The sequence below is a fragment of the Dipteris shenzhenensis genome, chromosome 10 (assembly GCF_047967505.1).
Source record: "Dipteris shenzhenensis isolate YYH24624 ecotype China chromosome 10, Dip_SZ_1.0, whole genome shotgun sequence".
NCBI classification, from domain to species: Eukaryota; Viridiplantae; Streptophyta; class Polypodiopsida; order Gleicheniales; family Dipteridaceae; genus Dipteris; species Dipteris shenzhenensis.
The window spans coordinates 9471354-9488619 of NC_141605.1; the positions used below are offsets into that span (position 1 = coordinate 9471354).

Sequence of the window (17266 nt, forward strand, 5' to 3'; positions counted from 1 at the left end):
GTACAATTACATTGAACTTGACTTTCTAAATTTTATTATGATTTTTCAACTGACAATTTCACACATGTTGGTGAGGTTTATATAATGTAAGGCAGTAATCATTTACATTTACTTTGCCGAGCGACAGCTGCAAGTGTAAAGAGTACAAACATTTACAATAATGTGCACTTGTTGTAATTTGTTTTTAAAGAAACAAAAACATACCATTTATTATAATAAAATTTGAAGCTAAAAATAAAAAAAATATTATCACTTTAAAAACAAAAAAATATACTATTTTAAAATTACAAACCTAATTAATATAATCATGCCTACATACTTTGGCTACAAGTTTATTTAATTTTAAATATTAAATAGACTATTTTTACATTCTAAAAGTAATTAATATAATCATGTATATATACATTGGCTATACGTTTTATTCTAGTTTAAATATGAAATTGCATATACCAATGTTTAAATATATTTATGATAAAAAAATTACAACAAAAATTTGTGTAATGGGATTATTCGCATTCTAGAACTCAATTATAGCTAGGGTGAAATGACAATTTATAAAATGTATAAAAAATTACAAGTAATTGAAATAAATTTAAAAAATAAATATTGTACACAATCTAAAACTAAATTAGAAGTATAATGAAATGTTTCACAGCAATTAGTGTTTGCAATTATTAAATTCATTAAAACTTACAAGTAATTCAAGGAAATGTTTTTTTTTTTAATTAGCATTGCAAAACTATCTAATAAATGCTTAAGAAGTTTAAATATATTCATTGTAGATAATTTTTCTTAAATGAAGACTAAATAAAAGGACTAAAAATTACAACATTTATTATAAGAAAATGCTACGCATTAATGGAATAATGCTATACAAAATAGAAATGTTTTTCACTAAAGCTAATCATGAGAGTGTTCTCTCTAGAAATTAATTTAATATTGAAGATTATAGTATCTTCCATCAAACTACATAATGTCTTCAAAAATGTGGGACCTTCCGTAGATAATGTCTTCCAAAGATCTTGGAAGACATAATCATACTGGCTCACAATAACAAATGACAAACACACATTCTATACAGCATTAGCATTCAAATAGATTACCACAAAGCAGGCAGCATTAGAATCCAAATAGATTACCACAAAGAAGGCAACTCGACTTCCTACAAAGGCCCACTTATGTAACCTAGCCACCCGTCAAAAATAGACAATGCGTATTTCACAAAGACCCCCTTATGTAACCCAAGATCCTTGTACGAGTTCGCTGTTTCCATCGTGTGGTTGTTTAAAGATAGGCACGCTCTACTGATATATTGGTTTGGAAGGCCTAACGCACTAGCACAAAGCATCCATATATTCCACGCTCTAGCACAAAGCATCGCAAATATTCCACGCTCTAGCACAACGCATCAAGATATTCCACGCTCTAGCACTACATTAAATTATCCAGATATTCCACGCTCTGGCACAAAGCATCGCAACACTGGCCCCATTCTGCTGGTACGCAAACGTGGTCTTACGGCCGCTCGAACAGAAAATACAGTAGATCCCTTCCCGCAACATCCCTTTTAGGCAAAGACAAAGTGGAAGGGTCGTTCCTCCGTTGATGGAGGAGTGAATTAGTTTGGAAGGCCTAACGCACTAATCACATTGGTTTGGAAGGCCCAACGCGTCCTCATGAGAGCAGCAAAATAGTAGAGGAATTGAAAGATCCTCAGCTTAGAACAGACACACACTACTTCGGAACAGATACCCCAACCACCTTCGATTCATACCACCTTGACAGGTGTTTTGGAAAAGTGCAGACTTACAATCCTACAGCATCAGGCTGCGGTCCCCTCCTACAAACCGAAATAAAATGCATTGAGAAAAGCACACGAAAAAGTGCACAATACCTTCTACACACTCAGTTATCTCCATTTCACAAGTGCACCCCATCAGATTGCAAGAACCTTCCTTCGACGTTAAGATCGAACAGCTTTCTTTCGAACTCTCCCAAGGAAAACACAGCAGTGCAAGCTGTTTAAAACTTCGGATAGATATAGACAGCAATAGAGCTACTAACAGTCGTAACATAGATATCATTTGACTGCAATCACAGGGCCTTTTATAGGCGAACTCGAACGACCAAAAGACAAGAATAACACATTCTTTTTCGATCTAACAATCTACAAAGTTCGCCGACCGACTTCATTCCCTCGATTGATCTAACCAACTCCACAACAATCCACACAACACATGACAGCACTGGAAGGCCCCTTCATCTTCCCCTTTGAAAACGACATGCAACAATGGTTTGTTGCATGTTCGATTCCTTTGGGTCCATGCAGCCAAAAACCGAACGTGCGACCGTTTCGTCCCGGCTGTCCAAGCGCATGACCCGCACAATGCCTTCTAGCCAGAATGTGACTCCATCAACATCGTTCTGAGGCAAGCGATGGATGGACGCAAAGACAAGCACTGAGTTCCGAGGACGCAACAAGAAAGAGTAATGAGAGGGCGAAGAGACGAAGATCAGTCACAACGACATGCGCCAAAGGAAACGAAGACGACGAGGAGGAGGCGAGATGCAGAAAAGACACGATTGACCACTAGTGCCGTAACCTAACCCTAGGGTAAGCACTAACCAAATATGCGTTAACCGCAAAACTAACCACAACCTAACCTACCTAGTCCCACTAACCCGATCAAATTGACCGGCTACTCGCTAAACCCCACATTAGTAACCCAACCACCCAAAAAAACAACCCACCTGAATACACTTTGCAGGCCAACAAAGTTATTGGAACATTTGTCCATATAAGAAATGACAAAATTCCTATGGAATTTTCAAAGAAGCGTGTCATCTTCTTTGGAAAGATGGCTACTTTGCTTTGAGCAATTAACTGAAGGGACTTGTTCTAGTTTCAAAGCAACTTTCTTCAAAATCTTCCCTTTCCATTCTGATAAGATATTTTGAACTCCTAAACATTCTTCTAATTGCAAAGCCAACTTTGAGATTCCCTTATCAATTGCTTTTAAAAGGCAAGACTCTTTAAAAGAGTACAATCGAATTTTCGTGCCTTTCATGAAAAGGTCTCTTATAGAAAGAAAAATTGAGGTATCAACTGTGACTACATGTCCTAAATCAACATCAATAAAGTTTTGGAATCTTACTTTTACAACAAGGTTCTCTAAGGATAGAAGATTTTGAATGCTATGAAAGTCTTTTACCTATCTCTCCATAGTTGAAAGCCTTTTGTCCCAAAGTTTTTACATACTTCTAAGCTTGTCCCAAAGTTTTTACATACTTCTAAGCTACTACTGGATGCTTCCAAATTCTTCTCATATAATGAGGGAGAGAATCCATTACTTCATGAGACTTTAAAATTGACTTTAAGCCTACCTTGTCAAGAGAGGGAGAAGAAAAAATACAAATCAATAGTTCCTTATTTAGATAGACTTCTTTGGTTTGAAAGAAAGCTTATACTTTTAAGAAGTGATCCAACGAAGCTTTAAGTTGTATATAATGGAGCTTATTTAGATTCAAATCCTCAAAAGAGAAATTTTCCAAGGTGCATTGAAGTTTCAAAATAACTTTGACATTATATTTTCAAAAACTTTTATTGAAAAAAGACCCAAAGACATTAATCTATCTAGGTAAAGGAGTCTTCTTTTATAGTCTCGAGAAGTAAAAACTCTTAGAACTGAGAGAGTTAAAGGAACTAGAGGAGAAAGTGGAGGAAGAGAAAGTGAGGGAAGCAACTCACGAATAACATGTGAGATTGCAGAAGAGCTCGAACAACCCCATAACTTAACTTTAGGTTTCCATACGAGGTTAGGTGTATGACAATGCTCGTTAAGAGGAATGTTAAAGAGCTTGATATGAGTTCTCCCCATCAAGGGGTTCTTTTTAGAGGTTCTTTTATTTTTACGCTGAGTTGATTTGCCTTTCAAATTAAAACCTTAGAAAGAAAGCGTGTAAAGTTATCATCCAAAACAATTCACGAGGACAAGCAACCTTGTAAAAATCCTTGGCATTATTAAAATGGCCCTCTATATGCTCAATAAGAGAGCAACGAAAAGATTCAAAACCAAACTTTTCCATTGCCACATATAAGGGTTTTGAATTCTCAACTAAGGAATTCTTCCTACAAACTTTTCTAGCTTCCCTAACATGTTCTTGAAAAGTCTCCCTACCCATCCCAAGGCAGTTTATCCCTTGCTATATCCCCTAACTCTAGCAAGAGCAAGACTAGTATTTAGGAGAGAGGGGGGTCCTTACTACAAGGGAATGTCACAAGAGCCAGATGACGCCCCAAAGAAATCACCCCATTGGTTTCCAAAAGGTGAATTCATCATAGCATGTATCGCTAAGTCAATATACTCCCAAACTCGCAATTACAGTTAGGGTTCGCTAGGGTCCCAACGCCACTGTAAGAGCTCATTCAACCTAGAAGCACCAAAGAAAGAGAAAGCGGAGAGGAAAGTTACCAATAATAAAGTAAATAAATTTAAAAAAATAAAAATAAAGCGAACACTACACAAAAGACACGAAAAGAGAGCAGTGAAATAAACAAAAGAGAGCAACTAAAACAAAACACAAAAGCTCACTTTTAATATTAAACTAAAATAAAAATGATAATAAAAAAGTTAACTAAAAAATGAAATTTAAAGAGAGAATAAAATAAAATATTAAACAACAAGAAAATAATTAAAATAATAATAAGGATAGCTGTTGGGGCTTTCTACACCCGCATAAGATAAATCAATGTAGTTGAATAGCTAATCACCACTTGAACAAAAATTCAAAGAATTTGTAGGTCACTGAGGTGATAGAAAAATATACTTTGTAAGACTAGAATATGTCCAATCGTACAAATTTAGATTTTTTGTTGTTCTAAAAGCTAAAAATCTACACAAGAAAATGAAAGAGAAGACAAAAGAGATAAACAAAAACTTTTAAGAACAACAAAAGGAAGACATCCTTAGCAAGCAAAGCAACACCTTATGTCGTCATTAGTGCCCAAGCATAAGCAGCTATACTAGGTTTCTAAAGACCCGCGAAGTCTCTTGGGCAAACCCATTGCTTACTAAAATACATCAACTAAACAAAAGAGAAAGAAAACAAGAAATAAAGCTTCATATAATTTAGAAATCTTGATTCATTCGGTCATGCAATGCATTATGTAAATCCTTGTGCATCGAACTGCACATTCTTTACAATGGCCAACAACGGCATGGCAAATTACCAGACTAGAAAACAAGCCTCAAGAAAAGCTGTAAAAAATAAAGTTCTCTTCACAACTCCATACATAACACTTAAACAACCGACAAATATTCAAATACGCAATAGAAAGACAAAGATGCCGTAATATAGAAGTTGTACATACTATATGTTTACAACTCCCAAGAATAACACTTGAACCCTTTGAAATTAGCCAACAAAAGGACCAAGATGACAATATAGAGCTTGCATATCTTTGCAGCAAAAATTGGTAGGTTGCTAGAATCCAGGCAGAACCTTCACTAGAACCATGGCCTCTTGATACTCAAGTATGCTAAAAAGGCCACCAAAGCTCCTCCCAGATGACCACCTACAGAGATATCTGTATCTCCCTGCATTGGAAAGAGAACAGCATCAATATATATTTAAAACTATATGGTGGTGGCTTGCCAAAAAGTACAAACAAATCGAAACAAAATCAATACATGAAGTCCATCCAGACTGTGGAGATCCTTTTGAAAGAAGGATATTAAGCACATACTTAACAAAAATCATTTCCAACCGATTTTAAAAAGGCTAGGGTAGTACGGTCAGTGCATACTTGTTTTGCCAACCATAGATTCCTTCCAATTATGATCGCTCCCTGAAATTCAGAAGATACAGCGTGAAAAAGGAGTTCACAACGTCAAAGTGAAAGTTCAAAAAAATGCTGTGAGAAAAATATGAAGAGAACATTTACCAGCAGTGCGGCAGGCATTGGAATCAACATTTGAAACATAATCGTATGCTTTGGATAGAGAAAGATGTGCAACAGCATGATAGTAGTCACTGCTCCACTTGCACCCTAAGAGTAAAAGCAATGTTATAAGCAGTAAATCATCAAGATACCCTGAAATAAAATACTTGCAAAAAGATAGTAGAACCCCAGAAAAAGAGAAGTAAAATGCTAAAGGAACCTGCACTCGCAAACCAAAGGGGACTTTCAAAAGAGAAAAACCATACCAATGCTCTGGGTGAGTACTGCACATTGTAATACCGTCGTGGGATGCTCTGCCACCACCATAGACAGTTAATACAACAGATATTGAATTCCCTCACAAACAATTGCATCAACTGACTAGCATTGGCCCTAAATCTGCATGTATTAATTAAAGCCATTTTCTGCCACAATCAAAACAACCAATATATGAAAACTAAGAATTACATCACAAAGTCAAATAGCTTATGTTATGTCCTAGCCAGTAAATGTTGTCACAATTACTAGCATTGACCCTAAACCTAAATGCTATATACTTAGCAGCAAATTTTTTATGCACGAAAAAATACACAGTAAGTTACCTGGAGCCAGGGGTATATATACGCAAAATAGAACATGTGACCCAATGTCCCACCAATAGCACCAGCAAGGTAACACTTCAACAGGTACTGTCCTCCAAATATTCTACCAATCTGAACTGATATTTGCACAAATACAGCACACCTAATGAAATTGGCAGTGGAAACACTGGCACAAAGAAAAATGTGTAGACATACTTCAGATGCTAAAACATCAAAGCACCACAAATCAATGCCATAGCCTCAAAAAATATAACCTTTGCATCCATAATCATGCCTTCAAGAAAATACAAGACCTCTAGAGTAATTACTACATTTGAAACAAAAGAGAGAAGATTTTGATACTCGCCTCTGATCCAAAGAAATAAAGGCCTATCATGTTAGACATCAGGTGGTCCAAATCCATTTGACTGAAAGCACTGGTCAACATGGTATGTATCCGGCCATTTAAGACTGAGCTGATCGATACCTGCTCAAATGCAGAAAAAACAATCTAATCAGGTCCCTTACCACTTTGAATTCTGCTACTGACTGGACTCCATAGTTTCACCCAGAAAAAAAAAAAAGGGTATATGTGTAATATATATGCAAGTGTCTGAACATCAAACATCAAGACAAAATGCTAATTAATAATACAATGAAGGCATTAATTTGCTTTGCTGCATGCAAAACATCGATGATCCCCTCATGAGGGAGCCTCCACATGAGCGCTACATCAAATCCTTTTCTTGCCAGTGTATAGGCAGGCTTTAACACAAAACTTTAGAGTATAGACCTGTATCCTTTATTTTGTAAACTCTTTTTCTTTAAAACTCCTTTATGTGGCATTTTGTCTTCCTTGCATATCAAAAGTCATTATATATACCTTTGTAAGACTAGAATAAGTCCAATCATACAAATTTAGAAATTTTGTTGTTCTAAAGATCAAAAATCTACAAAGAAAATAAAAGAGAAAATGAAAGAGAATAAAAAAGAGGTAAACAAAAACTTTTATGAAAAGCAAAAGGAAGACATACTAAGCAAGCAAAGCAACACTTATGTCGTCATCAGTGCCAAAGCATAAGCATATCAAAAGTCATTATACACCATTTATCATGAGCATGGTGTACCGTGTATGAGGAACCTGGACTGCAAGCTCTGGGATCAACAGTGCAAATGCTTTAACCACATGCCGATTAAATACACATTGGGACCGCCATGCCCAAAATGTGTCAGGCTCACTAGGCTCACATTCGTATTAATAGGGTACCTTGGGTAGGGACGAAATTTAAACTTCAATAAGATGGAAATTAAGACTAAAAGTGCAGATAGACAGCCTGCAGATTCTCAAAGCACTACAATGGCACATGTCTTAAGCAGTCAGAAATTAAACACATGAACTATAGAACCTATAGATCTCAAGGCACAGATGTGCAATGTAGCACTTAGGCCCAAGATTTATTGTGGAAGCATAAATTTGAGAGAGAGAGAGAGAGAGAGAGAGAGAGAGAGATCAAATTTCAGGATCACTAGTTCCCAATGGAGTAATATGAACTGGGGAACACACCAGTTTTAAGACACAATTTTTGCAATGTTTTCAACGATAAACTGAAAGGGAAATAACACATGGCACACAATCAGATAGCACCAACAACGTGTAGGGAGACAGAGAATAATACATTATACTAGATGGGAACGGCACCCTCTTTCCCCATCCGGATTGTCATTTGTGTATTTCTATCATCGACTTTAATATAGGACATACCAAGTAAAATTTCAGTCACATAAGCCTACCAACGCCTGCACTGCGCCTTTGGTCCTATTAGTTCGAAATCGGTACACTGCTCTGCACATCTACTTGAAATCTGCACCATGCGATCTGCTCCGTCAGAATCTGCTCTTCCTATCTCAGTCCCACGCAACCTGCCATGCCTTGCCCACGTGGCACGTCCAACTGCTGACCACCGCCACATCACACGCTCCCGCCGTCCGCGTTTCATCGACCCATCATTTACCCTTCGAATCGTAATTACCACCATTTACCCCCTCCCGCTGGCCCTTGACAGCTGGGAAAGGCCCTTGGTGTTGAAATATGCATGGTCACCTCCCCACTCGTGAGCCCCCAAATGAGGGGTGGACTAGAGAGAAGCAAAGCATGGGGCTGCCACATGGGCTGCCATGTGGGCAGCACAAAAAGAGACTTACCTTGCTACAGATGCAACTCCTCGTGGCTGGGAAAAACATGGAGCAGACACAAGGTATGCAGGGAGCACGAGTGCACAGGACTGTTGAGTTGGTGGCCATACTAAGGTGTCAAATGGCGTTAGCCAAGGTACGGCCCTGTATAGAATACATCAATAGACTATATGGAAGGATGGGCCTTGGATCAGGGCTGTTTCTGCCCTCAAACTCCACAAGGACCTGGCAACAGCACAAAAGGGGACAAGGAAGGCCCTTATGTAGGGCATGGAGCCAACCAACCACACAGACCAGCAAGTCGGCCAGGGGGGGTCAGTTCATCCCTTGCTGGGTCGGCCATTTTGTAGGGCCCTTTGGGCCTATAAAAGGGGGGCACGGGGCACTTGAGTCCCCATTACATATCACCTAGAGCAACTTTTCACTGGAGCAGCAGGCCAGCATCTTCAAGGCCTACATCCAAGAGGAGACAAGAAGGCTAGAGAACCGTAGACTAAGCTTGAAGCAGGTGCCCACCTAGGCTGAGGTTCCAGACAACAAGGTCGAGGGATCCCTTGGACAAAGAATCTACATAAGCTCAGTAGAGCATGCAGGCTTAAAGATCTAGAGGTGCTAGGCATTCAGTAGGAGAACATTTTGGTATTGTATCTTGTCCAATTTGTGGACGGACGGAAATATAAAGTGTTGCTTCTATATTTGTCTCTAAGCACACTCTCTTTGCTAGTCTGCACATACACATGAATGTTGTGAAGTACGCACAATTGATGAAGTATCGATTGCATAGTGAAACACTTCCGCGTGTAATTCTTGGGCTAAATCAGTCTTCCGCTGCAGGATACCCTCTATGTGAGAGTTCACTTTTCTTACACTTGGTCGCTCTTCTCCCATCGAGAAGCCACTAGAAAAGGCAACGAGTGGCCACCAGCAATTCCTTCTCGAGAAAGGGCTCCCCAAACCCTTTCCCTCCAACCATCTTGTTTTCCGTTGCAAGATAACCTCTGTGTGAGAGTTCACTTTTCTTACACAGGTATCGGATCCCTGACGGAAGTACTCGAGAAGTGGAGGGTGAAGGCAAGGACCTTGCTCAAGGACGACCTTGATTCATTTGCTCGGAGAAATCAGCTTTCATGTCTGAAGGATTGTACCCAGGCGAGAGGTTCAAGTTCACGTAGATGCCTGAAGGATTGTACCCAGGTGGAAGGCTTAGGTTCACACAGGTGTACAACACTCTAAACCCTTTTCACGCATTATCATGGCCAATAGATACCAAATCCCAAATTTTGGCAAGCTTGACGAGACCAACTACCCGTTGTGGAAAATGAAAGGTCCAACTTTGTGTTGAGGGAGTCGTGGAGGATTGAGTAGATACCTCAGGCCACTGTGATCACTCCAACCACATCAACCTTAACGACGGTGATAACGCCAATAGACATCATATAAGTTAGAACATGGCAAATCTGGAATGCGCGCGGATGCGGTGCTACCGCATATTCAAATGGCGGACACTTCTTTCGAGGCTCAGACAACTTTGAAGGATATGTACGAGATTGACAATGAGGCAAGAATCTTGAACCTCGAGACAGAGCTGTACAACATGAGTATGGATGACGGGGAATCGGTACACAAGCACATCAACAAGGTGAAGAGGGTGCGGGATCAACTAGCAATAGTTCAACAAAGGAGGAGATTGACCCGGATGGCAAGGTTGTTGCTGGGAATGCTCCCTCGGAGCTACAGTAGCTTTGTGACTACGATGACTGTGGGGCACAAGCCACTTTCGAGGAGCTGGTTCCATTGTTGTTGAAGCAAGAAGCTTGAGAAAAGAAGTACGATAGTACGAACAAGGATGACAAGGCCCTAATAGCTCAGGACAAGAGCAAAAGCAAGGGCAAGGGTAAGCCTAGCCAAAACTAACGACGGAACGGACTCTTCAGAAGAAGACAACAAGAAGAAGAGAAACAAAGAAGAAGTGCTTCTACAACCATGAGCCAAGACGTTTTGTGAAAGATTGCAAAACGAAGAAGGCTAATCAGAAGAAGAAGGGTGCCACCTCAAAGTCAGAGGAGTCACCTTAGGTGGCTATAGGGGAACTTTTCTTGGAGGCCACTCCATGTGCTGCTGAGATTAGGTGATATTACTATCAGGATGTCAGACATTCATTTAGGATTGGTCAGAAGAGGAGTCGGGATCCTTTGTGAAGGTGATGGACAGAGACGAGTGCTTGGAGTCATCCAGGTGCTTGGCTGGTGGTACTAAAGCAAAGGGGGATTCTTTGACAGACACTAACCGTGACTTAAGAGAGGGACAACAACACAGAACCACAGTTGGAGCTTGACAGTCCAAGTAAACTAGATTTGTGCCTGGAATATGGTGTCTCGGGTATGGTTGTTGGTTAACAGACAGAGGACGGGTTGAGCAGACCCTGAGAGCCTGGTGCCTGGAGTTCAGGCTGTTCACTAATCATGAGGGGGACAGTTGGAGGATATTGGTACCTGAAGAGCTCGAGTTCAGAGGCGGGTTCGTGACTGAAGGTGGTGTTTCCATCTAGTGCTACCAAAGATGGACATGTGTACCAGACTGATGTGTGAAAGCAAACCTGGACCTGGCAGAGCAAGAACCACTGGTTGAAAGCCCAGAGAAAGGCTATGATGACAACAAACTGTTCCAAAGGGCTACGACCACAGAGCTACTGGAGCATCTTCATCAATGGATTGGGATAGGACCAATGTGGGTTGGTGAGAGAGGGTGTTGGAATGTGAATGGTCACCTCCACACTTGTGAGACCCCAAATGAGGTGTGCATCGAGGTGGTAGACCAAAGAGAAGAAAAGCATGGGGCTGCCACATGGGCAGCACAAAGAGAGACTTACCTTGTTACAGGTGCAGCTCCTGATGACTGGAAACATGGAGCAGACACAAGATATGCAGGGAGCAGAAGTGCACAGAACTGCTGAGCTGGCAGGCCATGCTGAGGTGTCAAATGACGTCAGCCAGGGTCCGGCCCTGTATGGAATACAGCAGCAGACTGTAAGGAAGGATGGCGTGGAGTTTGAGGGCAGGAACAGCCCTGATCCAAGGCAAGACCTGTTGAGATTAGGCATCTCCAGGGGTGGCTGGCCGACCAGCTCCCACGCAGCAAGGGGGGCCAGAGGGGGTAGGCTGGCCGACCAGCTGGTCGGCCCAGTTGGCTGACCGACCAGGCTGGTCGGTCTAGGCAATCTGGCCGACTCCCCCCTGGCCTTCCCTATAAAAGGGACTCCTTCCCTTCACATCCCTTACTACTCCCTGCAGCTCCTCAAGGCCCAAGTACACAGCCTGCTCCTAACCATCTCCTCAGAGCCCCCTCTCAGCTGCGCAGTTGGCTGCTCACACTCCCGCAGCAGATCTTCCCTCTTCAGGGCTCCTGCCTCCTCGCTCCAGGCCTCTACAGTTCCCTTTGTTCCAAGGTCCCTGCCTCTTCACCCAGGCTCCTTCAGCCTCCTCTTCTCTAGGCTCTTGCCTCCTCAGTTCAGGCTTCTCTAGCCTCTTCGCTCCTGGCCCCTGCCTCTTCGCTTCAGGCTTCTCCTGCCTCCGTGCTCTCAGGCTGCAGCCTTCTTGTGTCCCCCCTTCTGCTGTTTCAGCTCAGCCTCTTCTGCAGCCTCCTTGTGCTCCCTTTCCTCTGCTTCAGTTCAGCCTCTCCTGCAGCTCCTGTTTTCTTATCTTATTCAAGATATCTTGTATTTCAGTTGCTGCCCTGGTTTAAGGGCTGAGTTACAGCAGATCAGTTGTGGCACATTTTGTTATCTCTAAGTGTTCTCTGTGTGGTTCTATAATTTCAGTTTGTTTGCACCTTCCGCTGCCATTTTTAATATATCAGAGCACCAGGATACTCTCTGATCTGGGAACTTCTATATTGATGAAGTTGAAGAAGTTTGTCCTCGTCAGCAACTCTCTTTCCCACTGACTACAGAGCTCTCTTCTTCCCCCCCCCCTATATATATATATATATATATATATATATATATATATTTTTTTTTTTTTTTTTTTTTTTTTTTTTTTTGGGCTGCCTGTCGACAGCCCTGTTCTAGACCTTGATCTTTTCTTCAGCCCCTTGTTGCTGTCCACTCCCTGGTTTCAGTTATGGCTGATGAAACAAAGGATTCTACTCCGGATCTTCGCGTTTCCCCTATGTCCAGTTTCTTTCAAGAGTCTGACAAGCCTGTACGTATTCCCACTCTTCCTACATTTCCAGATGCTCGGCAGTTAGATGGGACCAACTATTCTCTTTGGAAAATTCAGATGGCGTCTGTATTGGAATCTTATGATCTTGCTGAGTTTGTTGATCCCGGGATCCCTCGTCCGTCACCTGAGGAGGAGCCACATGCTTCTCTTATCTGGGATAAATTGAATGCTCGTGTACGCTCGTTCATCTTTCTCAATTGTCAACCAGGGGTTCTCAATCATATCAAGCATCTTACTTCTGCACGGGCTATTTGGGAATTTCTTGATGGCATGTATCTTCGCGTCACTCCCATGAAACGTATTTCCTTGGAAGTTCAGCTTCGTCGCCTCGATCCGGCTACTTCCCCTTCCATACGGGACCACATCAACAAAATGCAGAGCATGCATCAGGACATCCTCCATGCAGGCAAGGCTATCTCCTCCGAAGATATGGCTATTACTCTCTTATCTCATGTTATTACTGACAGTCGATATGCAGCATTCTATTCTTCTCTTATTACCTCTGGCCGCCTCAGCACCATCACTTGGGAGGAACTTGTCCCCATGATGATGGATCAGGAGGAACAGTTCACTAAAACCTCTGATGGTTCTTCTGAGGCTCTTGTGGCCCACCGTCCCAAATCACGATCCAAGAATGCCCCGTCCTCTGCCAATAACTCATCTCCTTCAGATCCCTCCAGTGACCGTCCTGCTCCCAAAGGTAATTGCAATCACTGTGGCACTCCTGGCCATTATTGGCACAATTGTCCCTACCGCAAACACAAACGAGCTGACGCACCTCTGGCCGCTGCGGCTGATGCTTCCCTTACCCCCACTCCTGCATTTGTTCACCTTGAGCTCTTGAATTCAGTACCCCTTCCTGCAGCAGAGTCATTGGCTCTCCATAGCTCCGATGCTCGTGAATGGATTGTTGATAGTGGGGCCTCTCGGCATATGACCCCCTCCTCCTCGCTGCTCCAGGATCTCACTCCTCATTCTGGTCGTGTCTGCATCGGCGATAAGCACTCTATTCCTGTTCTTTCAGAGGGCTCTCTTGATATTATTCCTGATGGCAAAGGGGGTGAACACTCTTCTCGTGTTCTTTATGTTCCATCTCTCGGCTTTCATCTCCTTTCGGTTCATCAGATTTGTCAAAACAATATGAAGGTTGAGTTTGAAGCGGCCTCTGTTACCATCCGCGATCGTGCTACCGGACAGCCGGTTTGGACCGGCCATTCTACTAATGGTATCTACAAGCTTGTCGCCCTTCCCTCCCTTACAGGAACCTCTCTTGGCCACCTTTGGCATTATCGGTTTGGTCATCTACACATTGATGCTCTCCATCGTGCTTTCCGTGATCAGCTTGTCCTCGGCCTCCCTAACGTCCGCACTCGCCAAGGTCTCTGTCCCTCTTGTATATTGGGCAAACAACATCGCGAGCCGTTCGCCCATCATGCCTCTCGCCGTGCCACCGTTCCGCTTGGTCTTGTTCACCTCGACCTATGTGGCCCTATGCAGATTATGTCACTGGGGGGAGCCTCGTACTACATGCTCCTTGTTGATGACTTCAGTCGCTATTCTTGGATCTATTTTCTTTCCCACAAGGATCTGGCTTTCAGTCGTTTCCAGACCTGGCTAGCCATGGTGGAAAAAGAATCCAATCACTCCCTCAAAATTCTTCGTGCTGATAAAGGTGGTGAGTTCACCTCTCTCGAGTTTGATCGGTTCTTGAGTAGTCATGGTGTCAAACGGGAATTTGCCAACACAGGTACCCCTTCTGATAATGGCGTGGTTGAACGTAAACATTGTACCGGCGTTGAAATGGCTCGGACCATGCTAACTCACAGTCAACTCCCTCAGTCTCTCTGGGCCGAGGCCATGATGACCGCCATCCATACTCTTAACCGCTCTCCGACATCAGCAATCCCAGGCATGACCCCTTATCAGGCTTACTATGGATCTAAGCCCGATGTTTCCCATTTTCGGGTATTTGGCTGTGATGCTTATGTTCATATTCCTAAATCTGATCGTGGAAAGCTTGATCCTAAGTCCCACAAGCTCTTGTTCGTAGGCTACAACTCCGTCTCCACTGGATATCGCCTCTATGATCCTCGCCGCCGCATTATCTCCGTGAGCAGGGATGTCCTTTTCGACGAGCAGGTCCTTCCGACTCTCCTCCTGTTCTTGGAGATCCGTCCGATGCCCCGGAGCCCTCTCTCCCTCCACCTGCCTCGTCCCCCGTTACATCACCTCCTATTCTCTCTCCTCCGCCTCCTTCTCCGGCTCCACCCTCTGCTCCTCCTTTGGAACCCCGCTCGGTACGTGTTCCGCGATGGCTCATTGATACTCTCCGCTCCTCCGGTCTTGAGGATCCCTACTCCGAACCACACCCTGATGATGGGCCTCGTCGCTCTCATCGCCATCCCCCACCGTCCTCTTCTGATCCCCTCCATGTCAATTACGCCCTTATGTCTCGCATCCTCGCCACTCGTGAGCCCACTACCGTTCCTCAGGCTCTGGCCCAGCCTCATTGGAAACAGGCTATGGAAGCGGAAATTCATGCTCTTCTTCGGAACCACACCTGGGACCTTGTTCCTCGTCCCTCACACCATTCCGTAATTGGTGTCCGGTGGATATTCAAAACAAAATACGCCTCTGATGGTTCTGTCGACAAGTATAAAGCTCGGCTGGTGGCTAAAGGCTATGCCCAACGACCCGGCATCGACTATGGGGAGACCTTTGCACCTACCGCCCGGATGAGCACCATCCGAACGATCCTTGCTCTTGCAGCCCACCATCAGTGGCCCATCGTTCAAATGGACGTCAAATCTGCATTTTTGAATGGTGATCTTCATGAAGAGGTATATGTGGATCAGCCACCCGGCTTCATTAATTCTTGTTCTCCTTTCATGGTCTGTCGCCTTCGCAAGGCCCTCTACGGTCTCAAGCAAGCTCCTCGGGCCTGGAATCAGCGTATTGATACCTTCTTCTGCCGCCAAGGACTTCTTCGCTCTCTGGCTGATCCCAATCTTTATCTTTTTCATGAAGGACAGCTTCATACCTTCATCATTCTTTATGTGGATGATCTGATCCTTACTGGGAGTCATACCAATCATATCCTTGCCATTAAAGTTGCTCTTCAAACTGAATTTGAGATGACGGATATGGGCCTTCTCCATTTTTTCTTGGGTCTTGAGATTTGGCAGACTAAGAGGGGGTATTTTGTCTCTCAGCAACGCTATGTTCACGAGCTCCTCGAAACTTTCCACATGGCTGACTGTCGGCCCATCACTTCTCCCATGGATCCCAACTCTAAACTCTCTGCTTCTGGGTCCACTGCTTATCCTGATGCCTCCCTCTACCGCCAGCTTGTTGGATCTCTTCTCTAGCTACTTAACACTCGACTGGATCTCGGCTTCTCTGTCGGCACCCTCAGTACCTTCATGCAAACCCCTTCGCTTTCTCATTGGCAAGCTGCTCGACGTCTCCTCCGCTATCTTCAGGGGACCTCTACTTTCGGGCTCTTATATACTGCCGGTGGTTCCTCTCCTTCCCCGCTCACTCTCCGAGGTTGGAGTGACTCCGATTGGGCTGGCGACCCCGATTCTCGCCGCTCTACCACGGGCTATGTTTTCTCCTTTGGCTCTGCGGCTATCTCCTAGTCCAGTAAACGCCAACCCACGGTCGCCCTATCTTCCACCGAAGCTGAGTATCGGGCTATGTGTAGTGCCACCTGTGAGGCTGTGTGGCTTCGGCGCCTTCTTCTCGATTGTGGTTTTCAGCAACCCGCTCCTACCACACTTTCTTGTGACAATCAAAGCTGTATTGCCCTTGCTCGCAATCCGATTTTCCATGCTCGACAAAACACATTGAAATTCAGTACCACTACACGCGAGAGAAGGTTCTTGACGGTACCATTGTGCTCCTATTCAGCACCACTTCCGACAACGTCGCCGACATATTTACCAAACCTGTTTCTCCTCCCCTTCTCCAACGTCATACCAGCTCTCTGGGTCTTGTGCCACACCCTGGAGCTGAGAGGGGGTGTTGAGATTAGGCATCTCCAGGGGTGGCTGGCCGACCAGCTCCCACGCAGCAAGGGGGGCCAGAGGGGGTAGGCTGGCCGACCAGCCAGGCTTTGGCCGACCAGCTGGTCGGCCCAGTTGGCTGACCGACCAGGCTGGTCGGTCTAGGCAATCTGGCCGACTCCCCCCTGGCCTTCCCTATAAAAGGGACTCCTTCCCTTCACATCCCTTACTACTCCCTGCAGCTCCTCAAGGCCCAAGTACACAGCCTGCTCCTGACCATCTCCTCAGAGCCCCCTCTCAGCTGCGCAGTTGGCTGCTCACACT

General features: G+C 43.9%; 1 protein-coding gene across 2 annotated transcripts in view; it reads right to left on the reverse strand.

The window, feature by feature from the left end:
- Positions 1–5253: 5253 nt before the first annotated feature.
- Positions 5254–17266, reverse strand: part of LOC147897377 (RHOMBOID-like protein 12, mitochondrial) — a 31479-nt gene continuing 19466 nt past the window's right edge. For both annotated transcript variants that reach the window (XM_087380763.1, XM_087380761.1), the window contains exons 4-9: positions 6890–7009; positions 6544–6654; positions 6208–6255; positions 5945–6049; positions 5807–5848; positions 5254–5597 (exon numbers count right to left, since the gene is read on the reverse strand). In XM_087380763.1, coding sequence (XP_087236889.1) covers positions 5508–5597; positions 5807–5848; positions 5945–6049; positions 6208–6255; positions 6544–6654; positions 6890–7009 — 516 coding nt within the window. In that variant the 3' untranslated portion in view covers positions 5254–5507. The remainder of the gene's footprint in view (positions 5598–5806; positions 5849–5944; positions 6050–6207; positions 6256–6543; positions 6655–6889; positions 7010–17266) is intronic.